The sequence below is a fragment of the Pseudophryne corroboree genome, chromosome 2 (assembly GCF_028390025.1).
Source record: "Pseudophryne corroboree isolate aPseCor3 chromosome 2, aPseCor3.hap2, whole genome shotgun sequence".
NCBI lineage: Eukaryota > Metazoa > Chordata > Amphibia > Anura > Myobatrachidae > Pseudophryne > Pseudophryne corroboree.
Window position 1 is genome coordinate 916,319,623 of NC_086445.1, and position 12,584 is coordinate 916,332,206.

Below are 12,584 nucleotides of genomic sequence, written 5' to 3' on the forward strand. Positions count from 1 at the left end.
TTGTAAAGCCCCAGCGTCATGCTGAGGGCTTGGCAGAGGCGGGAGAGGGCTTCTGTTCCTGGGAACTGGCTGATTTCTGCAGCCTTTTTCCTCTTCCTCTGTCACAGGGCAGAAATGAGGAACCTTTTGCCCGCCTGCCCTTATGGGGCCGAAAGGACTGCGCCTGATAATACGGCGTCTTATGTTGAGAGGCGACCTGGGGTAAAAACGTGGATTTCCCAGCTGTTGCCGTGGCCACCAGGTCTGAAAGACCGACCCCAAATAACTCCTCCCCTTTATAAGGCAATACTTCCATATGCCGTTTGGAATCCGCATCACCTGACCACTGTCGTGTCCATAACCCTCTTCTGGCAGAAATGGACAACGCACTTACTCTTGATGCCAGTCGGCAAATATTCCGCTGTGCATCACGCATATATAGAAATGCATCTTTTAAATGCTCTATAGGCAATAATATACTGTCCCTATCTAGGGTATCAATATTCTCAGTCAGGGAATCCGACCACGCCAACCCAGCACTGCACATCCAGGCTGAGGCGATTGCTGGTCGCAGTATAACACCAGTATGTGTGTAAATACATTTTAGGATACCCTCCTGCTTTCTATCAGCAGGATCCTTAAGGGCAGCCATCTCAGGAGAGGGTAGAGCCCTTGTTTTTACAAGCGTGTGAGCGCTTTATCCACCCTAGGGGGTGTTTCCCAACGCACCCTAACCTCTGGCGGGAAAGGATATAATGCCAATAACTTTTTAGAAATTATCAGTTTTTATCGGGGGAAACCCACGCTTCATCACACACCTCATTTAATTTCTCAGATTCAGGAAAACTACAGGTAGTTTTTCCTCACCGAACATAATACCCCTTTTGGTGGTACTCGTATTATCAGAAATGTGTAAAACATTTTTCATTGCCTCAATCATGTAACGTGTGGCCCTACTGGAAGTCACATTTGTCTCTTCACCGTCGACACTGGAGTCAGTATCCGTGTCGGCGTCTGTATCTGCCATCTGAGGTAACGGGCGCTTTAGAGCCCCTGACGGCCTATGAGACGTCTGGACAGGCACAAGCTGAGTAGCCGGCTGTCTCATGTCAACCACTATCTTTTGTAAAGAGCTAACACTGTTAATTCCTTCCAACAGTTCATCCACTCAGGTGTCGACCCCCTAGGGGGTGACATCCCTATTACAGGCAATTTGCTCCGCCTCCACATCATTTTCCTCCTCATACATGTCGACACAAACGTACCGACACACAGCACACACACAGGGAATGCTCTGATAGAGGACAGGACCCCACTAGCCCTTTGGGGAGACAGAGGGAGAGTTTGCCAGCACACACCAGAGCGCTATATATATACAGGGATAACCTTATATAAGTGTTTTTCCCCTTATAGCTGCTGTATTGTTTATACTGCGCCTAATTAGTGCCCCCCTCTCTTTTTTTAACCCTTTCTGTAGTGTAGTGACTGCAGGGGAGAGCCAGGGAGCTTCCCTCCAACGGAGCTGTGAGGGAAAATGGCGCCAGTGTGCTGAGGAGATAGGCTCCGCCCCTTTTTCGCAGACTTTTCTCATGCTTTTTTATGGATTCTGGCAGGGGTTAAAATTCATCCATATAGCCCTGGGGGCTATATGTGATGTATTTTTGCCAGCCAAGGTGTTTTTATTGCTGCTCAGGGCGCCCCCCCCTAGCGCCCTGCACCCATCAGTGACCGAAGTGTGAAGTGTGCTGAGGAGAAATGGCGCACAGCTGCAGTGCTGTGCGCTACCTTGGTGAAGACAGGATGTCTTCTGCCGCCGATTTTCCGAACCTCTTCTTGCTTCTGGCTCTGTAAGGGGGCCGGCGGCGCGGCTCTGGGACCTATCCATGGCTGGGCCTGTGATCGGTCCCTCTGGAGCTAATGGTGTCCAGTAGCCTAAGAAGCCCAATCCACTCTGCACGCAGGTGAGTTCGCTTCTTCTCCCCTTAGTCCCTCGATGCAGTGAGCCTGTTGCCAGCAGGTCTCACTGAAAATAAAAAACCTAAAACTAAACTTTTCACTAAGCAGCTCAGGAGAGCCACCTAGTGTGCACCCTTCTCGTTCGGGCACAAAAATCTAACTGAGGCTTGGAGGAGGGTCATAGGGGGAGGAGCCAGTGCACACCAGGTAGTCCTAAAGCTTTACTTTTGTGCCCAGTCTCCTGCGGAGCCGCTATTCCCCATGGTCCTTACGGAGTCCCCAGCATCCACTAGGACGTCAGAGAAATTTAGTCTATCTACATATATTCAGATGTACAGGTCGGGTATCTGTTATCCAGATACCCGAAAATCCCTGTAGGGACGTCATGACGTCTCTGGATATTTGCAGTCATTCCCTCACCAACAGTGCTGTCCGGACCCGTAGCAGACCCCGGAACCATCCCACCAACACTCCGGACCTGATGCAGAGCCTCGGAACCCATCCGGATAACAGGTATTCTGTTATCCGGAAAAATCCCATACCCGGAATGCTCCTGGTCTCGAGCATTCCGGATATGGAATACTCAACCTGTCATAGAAATAATCTGTAAAAAGTTAGTTTTATTGTAAGATGTAAAATAAATCAAAGCCTAACAACATTATTAATGTTAGAAAGCATTAAAATATGCTTGATCAAAGTTTCTAATACATGATTAAAAAAATTTTTTTTTGTCATTAAAAAAAAACATTAATGCAAAAGAAAGAAAAAAACCCACCTGGTTTAAACCAAGAAAAGCATTTTTTTTAAACCTTTTTTTCCCCCCAACACTGAAAGATATATTAGCCAAAACTGAAAATTTGGTGACAAGTTCTGGTCTAAGATCTCCACAAAGGACATAGTCATCCACTGTGGCTGGAAGGAAAGATTAGCTAGCTACGAGAGGGATTCTCTACTGTAAGAGACATAAAACTGTGGAATGGACATGCACTCTACAACACACTTAATATTTAAAAAAAGAAAACAAAAAAAAACAACTACATACAACCATACTTGCATCAATGCCACAAAATATTTTTTATTTTTTATTTATTTTTTAAAAAGGAACCCATTGAATTTACAGCTGCTAGTATTTTCTCCTCTTAATGTAAACGGGATGATGCTGTATGATACTTCCATGGAACAACTGACATTTTTAAAACACACACTGTTATTAAAGTTCCATGAAAAATGAAACGGGTGTCGTATAAAAGGTCGACAGTGTCTAGGTCAACCAGTATTGGTAGACATGTTCTAGGTCGACAGGTCAAAAGGTCGACATGAGTTTAAAAAGTTTTGGTGTTCTTTTCTCTGTACAGTGACCAGGAACCCCAACTAGTGCACCATGTCTCCTCGCATGGCTCGCGGGAAAGGTGCCTCGCTACACTACCGCTGCTCTCGGCACAAGTTACTATTCCCAATAGTAGTCCACATGGATCGTTCAGTATGAAAAAGTTCAGAAATATATATATTTTTTTAAAAACCTGATGTCGACCTTTTGACCTGTCAACCTAGTTACTGTCGACCAATAGTGGTCGACCTAGACATTGTCAACCTAAGTGTAGTCGACCTAGAGACCGGATACCAATGAAACATTGGGCTCCAGGTGGTTCATCCTCAATTATTTTAAAGTGGAGGACAACCTAGACCACAAGAGAGTTATAGGGGGCAATTCACTAAGTCGTGAAGAATGAGAGCAGAGAGAGATAAAATACCAGCCAATCAACTCCTAACTGCCATATTACTGGCTGTGTTTGAAAAATGTCAAGAGCTGATTGGTTGGTAGTTTCTCTCTCTTCACTTCTCTCTCTCCAAGGCAAGGTACATCTGCCCCTATAGTCTGTAAATAAATATTTTTTATTTAATTTTATGGGATTCCCAAAAGATTGTATTATGGATTTCTCACAATGTGAGGTCCAGCTGCAGGGTTAATTATTTGTCTAATAAAGTGTCAGGGAGGACACTTAATGAGCAGGTCACAGATAACTGCTTATTGGAGGTAATAAAGTTTTGTTTGGTGACACTTGCTACAAATATTATAATGTTCACATGACATGCTAGAGCAAAGAAGAACAAACTAAATGACCATACGTAAATGATACATTGGTTTTCTGTCTCCTGTAACAAACCTAAGGAAAGGAATGGAGCTCACCTTAGCAAAGCCATTTTGCTCATGCCGTCTGCGCTGATTGCATCCCGGGATAGGAGATTGCTGAGCTGTAGCTCCTGGTTATCCGCCAATCTTAGAAGACGACTCAGTTCTTGACGCTGCAGTGTCCTCACTTGTTGCTCAAGTTCCTCAGGAGTTACAGGGCTGCCGGAGAAGGAACCCGACCCATTCTGTCCAGATTGAGCTGCATATGCAGGATAGAATGTACCAGGATAAATGCCGTTGCTGGGACTTACAGAATATGGCACAGAAAACCCACCATATGGATATGGCTGACGTGCATAGTAATATGGATTGTCAGAGTTCTGGAATTTGTAGTAAGAGGTCTGAGGCACAGACTGGTAGTTGTCACTCTGTGAAGGTGGTGTAGACTCATCATCAGTATCTAGAAAATGAAGCTGAGGGCTCTGGTTTTTCAGAGCTGGCTTCTGCTCAGGGTTATTTGGATCCCACAGACGACGATTAGCCCCACCACGGCCGCGGACAGCTTTGCTGCCAGTAGTAGAAAGGGGTCTTGTGTTGCTTGAATCCAGGGCTGCATTTGTGCTGGATGATAAATCTGTGTTGGCGGGAAGGATAAGTATCCCCCTGCCTCTGCCCCTTGGTCCAGTAGACTTCTCTCTTAATTCCTCCTTCCCAATGTCTGTGCTGCGCTTGTGAATGAGTCTCTCTCCTCGTCTCCTTGTCCTCTTCTCATCCTTCACTGGCTGGTTTGCATTTTCCCGTTGGAAACTCACTTCACGATTATCTTTGCCGTTTGTTCTCTTGATGCCATCTGCACCAGGTAGGCAGCCTTTTTCAACGGAACCCTGTCTCTTTTTCCACTGGTTTCTGTTTGAGATCAAACCATCCAACCATTCACTACAATCTTCTTCAAAAGAGTCTGTAGAAGAGAGAGACAACTGCTTCTTTGTGCGCACCTTCTCTTTCCGATCTCCATTGGTCTTACCTTTATCTTGACGCCTTTTGTTTCCTTCTGCCAAAAGGGCCTCTTCACTACTGTTGTTGCTCCCTGCAGAACTGGTGCTGCAGTTTCGTGTGCGAGTTCTTCGTTTGTCTGAATGGGAATAACGTTTGGTGGAGCAAGGCTTTCTCTCATCCTTCCCTTGTCTGGAGGAGAGCATCTCTTCTGCAGGCTTGTGGCTTCTGTCTCTCTCCGACCTCTTCCACTTGTCATGCTTGGTAGTCTTGGACAATTCTTCTGGTACAGTGGAGTTATGTGAAACTGGCTTCTCCATATCTTCTTCATGTAATATATTCAGCTGCTCTGTTTTTCTCACTATATCATCTTCTGCAATTTCACCCAATTCTTTCACAGGTACCTGCAGTTTTCTTCCTGGTTGATAAATTAATCTGTCCGGTTTTTTGGCTCTTTTGACAATCTTTCGATCTTGAGTTTCTGGGGTACAAGATAATGGTCCGTACAGCTCCGGGTCTTCCTCCTCTTGATTGTGATCTCCAGAGATTGTAGCTTTCCCATTAACTGAAGAATCACAATCATTTGTTTTCTCTTGTCGATATTCCTCATTATGGTTACCTCCGCTGCCAGTAACATCAAGCTTAGACTTATTTCTCAACCTGGATAGACCAGGTTTATAGATCTCAATATCTGGACGCCGGTTATCCTTTCTCTGTCTGGGTTCCTTCATCTCCCTGATGGGCTCTAGTAAAAAAACAGAACGAGATATGGTGAATCAACAAAGCAAAATCTTAACTAGTCACAACAATGTTTAAATCAGTTGAATCAGGCAAATAAATGATTAAGCTCTATATATCATTTGTCTGCTATTAAAAAAACAAAACACTAATGACATTGCACAGTGACGTCATGCCGCATCTTGCTGGAGCATGCAGTTTTGGATGACGAGTACAAATTGAGCTGAATGCATGGCCGACACAGAGGGTCGTTAACGACCCACGCATCGCTCGTCAGCGGCGGCATAAACCCTGGGCAATATAGTAAATGACATCGCTCGGAAGGGTCAAAATTAGTGATGTTTACTTTATCGCTAAGTGTGTACCTACCTTAAAATAAGGAGATTAATGGTAGACTTACCATGGTTAAAGCTTTCTGCGAGGTACACAGGGTTCCACAGGGAACCATCGGGGTGTGGAGATGGATCTTGATCCAGAGGCACCAACAGGCTACAGCTTTAGACTGTCCCAGCATGCATTGCGGGGCCTCCTCTATAACCCCGCCTCCAGGCACTGTGAGCTCAGTTTTGTTAACCAGTCCAATGCAGTAGCAGGTAAAAGAGAAGGCAGATGTTTGTCACATAGAACCACGTTCTCATAACAGGAGAAGGGACTAGGGGCTAATGCCCTACAAACTCAAAGAAGCTAAGTGCGTTAGGGTGAGCGATCTGTGGAACCCAGTGTACCTCGCAGAAAGATTTAACCATGTTAAGTCTACCATAAGTCTCCTTTTCTGCAGCGGGGTACACTGCGTTCCACAGGGAATACATCGGGGATGTTATAAAGCAGTCCCTCAAGGGAGGGGACGCACCTTAACGGGTATGAGAATCCAGCGTCCAAAGGAAGCCTCCTGGGAGGCGGAAGTATAAAAAGCAAAGTCCCTAATAAATGCGGTCACTGAGGAGCACGTAGCCGCCTTGCACAACTGTTCTGCGGACGCGCCACGACGGGCCGCCCAAAAGGGTCCAACAGACCGAGTAGAATGGGCTTTGATAGCAGCAGGAGCTGCGAGTCCAGCCCGAGCATAAGCTTGTGCAATCACCATTCTAATCCATCTGGCCAAGGTTTGCGTATTCGCAGGCCAGCCACGTTTGTGGAAACCAAACAGTACCAAGAGGGTATCTGACCTCCTGATAGAGACAGACAGTCCTCTCCACATATATACGGAGAGCTCATACCACATCCAAAGACTGTTCTTTGGAGGACAATTCAAAAGAGATGATAGCTGGAACCACAATCAATTAAGGTGAAAAGATGACAGCACCTTAGGTAAATAACCAGGGCGAGTTCTAAGAACTGCTCAGTCACAATGAAATATCAAAAAGGGTGGACGACAGGACAAAGCGCCCAAGTATGACACCCTTCTAGCAGAGGCAATAGCCAGCAGAAACAGGACCTTGGCTGTGAGAGGTTCAAATGGAGACTCTTGCAGGGCATTCAAGACAACAGACAAATCCCATGGGGCAATAGGAGGGACATAGCGTGGCTGAATCCGCAGTATGCCCTGAGTGAATGTATGAACGTCAGGTATAGACTAAATTTTTCTCTGAAACCACACCAACAAGGCAGATATGTGAACCTTGAGGGAGGCCAGACGAAGACCTAAAACCAGGCCTTGTTGCGAAAAAGCCATAAGTCTGGAAGTACTAAACTTGGAAGAATCGTAATTCTTAGCCTCACAACAGGTAAAGTAAGAATTCCAGACCCTATAATAAATCTGTGCAGAAGACGGTTTGTGGGCCTTTAGCATAGTTTGGATAACCGCCTCTCGGCGAATCCTTTGGCCCTCAGGAGTGAAGCTTCAAGAGCTACGCCATCAAAGTCAGTCTGGCCAGGTTCGGGTAGACACAAGGGCCCTGAACGAGGAGGTCTGGGTGTGTAGGAAGTAGAAGACGACGCTCTATCGATAGACCCTGCAGGTCTGAGAACCAATGCCGTCTGGGCCACGCTGGAGCGACTAGAAATAGGATTCCTCCTTCTTGCTTGAACTTCTGTAGTACCCTGGGCAAAAGTGACACTGGAGGGAACATGTAGTGCAGCCAAAAGTTCCATGGACTTGCCAGTGCGTCCACGAATGCTGCTTGAGGATCCCTTGTTATTGATCCGAAGACCGGAACTTTGTGATTGTGTCGTGAAGCCATCAGGTCTACATCTGGTAGAGCAAAACAATATAACAACAGAATAGGCTGCGCTTAGAGATGAATTGTCATAACAACTGGTAAAATTTATTATACTTAAAATCTGTCAATTAGGACAATTAAAAATGTGTATACATTGCTTAAAATAACCTCTGATCATACTGTTGACAACAATTAAGCCTGTTCCAAATTAACCGTGAGACCCTGTTATTTGAAACCAAATGGATCCTGGGGCTATAGCATAGTCCCTGGGCTGGAAAGTATGTCCCAACGCTGGAGGATTAACAGTTCCAAAAAGATGCAAGATTTATGGAAAGTCCTCACCAGTATTGCGTATGGATGAACAAAGTCCAGTCCTTTGGTAATGGATATGGTTCCAATGGAGCAGTATGTAGGGTCCGCGGTGGTCCAAGCTGAGGTGGTAGGTTGTAGTAGATTGATCAGAGGGCTCACACCTCAGGTGTGAGCCCTCTGATCAATCTACTACAACCTACCACCTCAGCTTGGACCACCGCGGACCCTACATACTGCTCCATTGGAACCATATCCATTACCAAAGGACTGGACTTTGTTCATCCATACGCAATACTGGTGAGGACTTTCCATAAATCTTGCATCTTTTTGGAACTGTTAATCCTCCAGCGTTGGGACATACTTTCCAGCCCAGGGACTATGCTATAGCCCCAGGATCCATTTGGTTTCAAATAACAGGGTCTCACGGTTAATTTGGAACAGGCTTAATTGTTGTCAACAGTATGATCAGAGGTTATTTTAAGCAATGTATACGCATTTTTAATTGTCCTAATTGACAGATTTTAAGTATAATAAATTTTACCAGTTGTTATGACAATTCATCTCTAAGCGCAGCCTATTCTGTTGTTATATTGTTTTGCTATTCCATATAGGTGTAACTGACCTACCCAGGCAGCTGCTATACACACGGTTAATTGGAAACACACTCGCAGCGCCCCTTCCAACCTAGGTTGGTTTGTTCCATTTTTTTGCACTCTACATCTGGTAGACCCCACTTGTCCACTAGGAGTTGAAAGACTTCCTGATGAAGACTTCACTCTCCGGCGTGTATATCCCGATGACTGAGGAAATCCGCTTCCCAGTTGAGGACTGTCAGAATGAGCACTGCTGATACTGCTGGCAAATGGCATTCCACCCAACGAAGGATTTTTGACACTTCCATCATTGCCATGCGGCTTCGAGTGCCGCCTTGATGGTTTAAGTATGCCACCGTGGTGGTGTTGTCTGATTGGACTTGAACAGACTTGTTCTGTATCAGAGACAGGGCAAGAGTCAAGGCATTGAACACCACCCGCAATTCCAGAATGTTTATCGGGAGGAGAGATTCCTCCTTGGTACACAGACCCTGGAGAGAGAGTGTGTTGCTCCAGCACTGCGCCCCAATACTTCAGACTGGCATCCGTAGTCAGTAGGACTCAGTTGGGGATCCAGAAGGGATGGCCCCTGCTCAACTACTGGTCCTGTAGCCACCAGATCAGTGACAGACGAACCTCCGGAGTCAAGGAGATCATTTGAGACCTGATCCGATGAGGTAGGTCATCCCACTTGGAAAGGATTAACCTCTGTAGATGGCGGGAATGGAATTGAGCGTACTCTACCATGCCGAAAGCCAACACCATGAGGCCTAGTACTTGCATCGCCGAGTGTATCGACACTCTTGGGCGAGAGAGGAAGTATCTGATCCCATCCTGAACTTTCAGGACATTCTCCAGAGACAGAAACAGTCTTTGGCTGTGTGTGTCCGGTAGTGCCCCCAGGTGCACCATGATCCAAGCATGGACCAGCGAGCACTTCTTCCAGTTGATGAGCCACCCGTGGGCTTGGAAGAAGTTTACCGTCAGTTGTAGATGACTGAGGGGGACATTGTAGGAGTTTGCCAGAATCAGCAAATCGTCCAGTCACGGCAGGATCCTGACTCCCTGGCAACAGAGATAAGCCGTCATCATGGCTATAACCTTGGTGAAGATCTGAGGGGCAATGACCAGTCCAAACGGCAGAGCCTGGAATTGATAGTGAAGGTTGCCAATAGCAAACCGCAGATATTGCTGATGCGATATGGCAATAGGCATATGCAGGTAAACATCTTGTATATCCATGGATACCATATAGTCTCCGGGTTCCATGGGCAGTACAATTGAGCGCAGTGTTTCCATACGGAACTTGGACACTCTCATAAACTTGTTCAGTGATATGAGGTTGAGAATAGGCCGGAAAGACCCATCAGGTTTCAGGACTAGAAACAGGGTCGAGTAGTATCCTCTGCCTCTCTGGGACAGAGGTACCGGCACTACCACTCCTATATCCAGTAGGTAACGCACACCCATCTGTAGAGCTTGCACCTTTAACGGATCCGAAGGGATAACCGTTGTGCAGAACTGGCGAGGGGGACGTCTCTTGAAAGAGACTGCGTACCCGTGAGAGACAACTCGCATCCATGTGCCTGAAGTGGTCATTAACCAGACCTGGATGAATTGTAGTAGCCAGCCCCCCCACCCTGGTATCCCCCAGGGGGAGGCCTGTCTTGTCATGAGAAGCAGGTTGACGAGCAGTCCAGGATTGTTAGGCCTTGTGCTTTAGTGGTTGTTGGGAGCTCGAGACAATCTCGGGTATGCCTGACCTTCGCTTTCCCTGAAGGCCGAAAGCAGGGAAAAGTGGTACCTTTTGCTTTCTGTACAGAAGGAGTAGCATTTGGGAGAAAAACAGTCATAGTAGCCACAAATTCAGATTCAATTTTTAATTAGGTCTTCCCCAAATAAGATGTCCCCAGTAAAGGGGAATAACTCCAAGGACTTTTGGAGTCCAGGTCCACCTTCCATGACCTTAACCACAGAATACGGCGAGCCAGAACAGACGTATTCTACGCCTTGGCAACCAACACACCCGCCTCAGGGGACGCCTCCTGGTATAGAAAAAGGTGGCGGTGGTATTGTGAGACAGGGAATGTCTGGCATTGTCCGATATATCCTCGGACAGCTCTTCCTCTAATGCCAGATCCAGTCATCAATCTACACTGCTCAAAAAAATAAAGGGAACACTTAAACAACACAATGTAACTCCAAGTCAATCACACTTCTGTGAAATCAAACTGTCCACTTAGGAAGCAACACTGATTGACAATCAATTTCACATGCTGTTGTGCAAATGGAACAGACAACAGGTGGAAATTATAGGCAATTAGCAAGACACCCCCAATAAAGGAGTTGTTCTGCAGGTGGTGACCACAGACCACTTCTCAGCTCATATGCTTTCTGGCTGATGTTTTGGTCACTTCTAAAAGCTGGCGGTGCTTTTACTCTAGTGGTAGCATGAGATGGAGTCTACAACCCACACAAGTGGCTCAGGTAGTGCAGCTCATCCAGGATGGCACATCAATGCGAGCTGTGGCAAGAAGGTTTGCTGTGTCTGTCAGCGTAGTGTCCAGAGCATGGAGGCGCTAACAGGAGACAGGCCAGTACATCAGGAGATGTGGAGGAGGCCGTAGGAGGGCAACAACCCAGCAGCAGGACCGCTACCTCCGTCTTTGTGCAAGGAGGAACAGGAGGAGCACTGCCAGAGCCCTGCAAAATGACCTCCAACAAGCCACAAATGTGCATGTGCTCACCAGAGGTAGCCTGACTGCCATTAGGTACCGAGATGAGATCCTCAGACCCCTTGTGAGAACATATGCTGGTGCGGTTGGCCCTGGGTTCCTCCTAATGCAAGACAATGCTAGACCTCATGTGGCTGGAGTGTGTCAGCAGTTCCTGCAAGACGAAGGCATTGATGCTACGGACTGGCCCGCCCGTTCCCCAGACCTGAATCCAATTGAGCACATCTGGGACATCATGTCTCACTCCATCCACCAACGCCACATTGCACCACAGACTGTCCAGGAGTTGGCGGATGCTTTAGTCCAGGTCTGGGAGGAGATCCCTCAGGAGACTATCCGCCACCTCATCAGGAGCATGCCCAGGCGTTGTAGGGAGGTCATACAGGTACGTGGAGGCCACACACACTACTGAGCCTCATTTTGACTTGTTTTAAGGACATTACATCAAAGTTCGATCAGCCTGTAGTGTGTTTTTCCACTTTAATTTTGAGTGTGACTCCAAATCCAGACCTCCATGGGTTAATAAATTTGATTTCCATTGATAATTTTTGTGTGATTTTGTTGTCAGCACATTCAACTATGTAAAGAACAAAGTATTTAATAAGAATATTTCATTCATTCAGATCTAGGATGTGTTATTTTAGTGTTCCCTTTATTTTTTTGAGCAGTGTATTTTTCAGCCCCAAGAGGACGCAATTGAGGTCTATGTATAACACCCGTAAGGGAGTAATAGACTTCAGGCATCCCTCCACACGCTTATCTGTCGGTTCCTACAGTGAGGTGATAGTGGTGAGAGGCAGAGTGGAGAACACCCAATGGGTGACACATGAGTTCACTAGCAGTGAATTACCTACTTGTTATATAACTCTGCAGGGGGAGGATATTGAGCTAATGCCCGTTGTAGACAGGGAGAATGTCTTCCCTGGATTAGACCAGGGGTCTTGTCTGATGTACACTTAATGGTCAGATTGTGGTAACAGAGTTTTAT

The 12,584-nt window shown here is 46.5% G+C and overlaps 1 protein-coding gene across 2 annotated transcripts in view; it reads right to left on the reverse strand.

Moving 5' to 3' along the window:
* The window catches only part of SMG6 (SMG6 nonsense mediated mRNA decay factor), a 547,213-nt gene that overhangs the window by 454,553 nt on the left and 80,076 nt on the right, over window positions 1–12,584 (reverse strand). For both annotated transcript variants that reach the window (XM_063956128.1, XM_063956126.1), the window contains one exon: window positions 4,124–5,804. In XM_063956128.1, coding sequence (XP_063812198.1) covers window positions 4,124–5,790 — 1,667 coding nt within the window. In that variant the 5' untranslated portion in view covers window positions 5,791–5,804. The remainder of the gene's footprint in view (window positions 1–4,123; window positions 5,805–12,584) is intronic.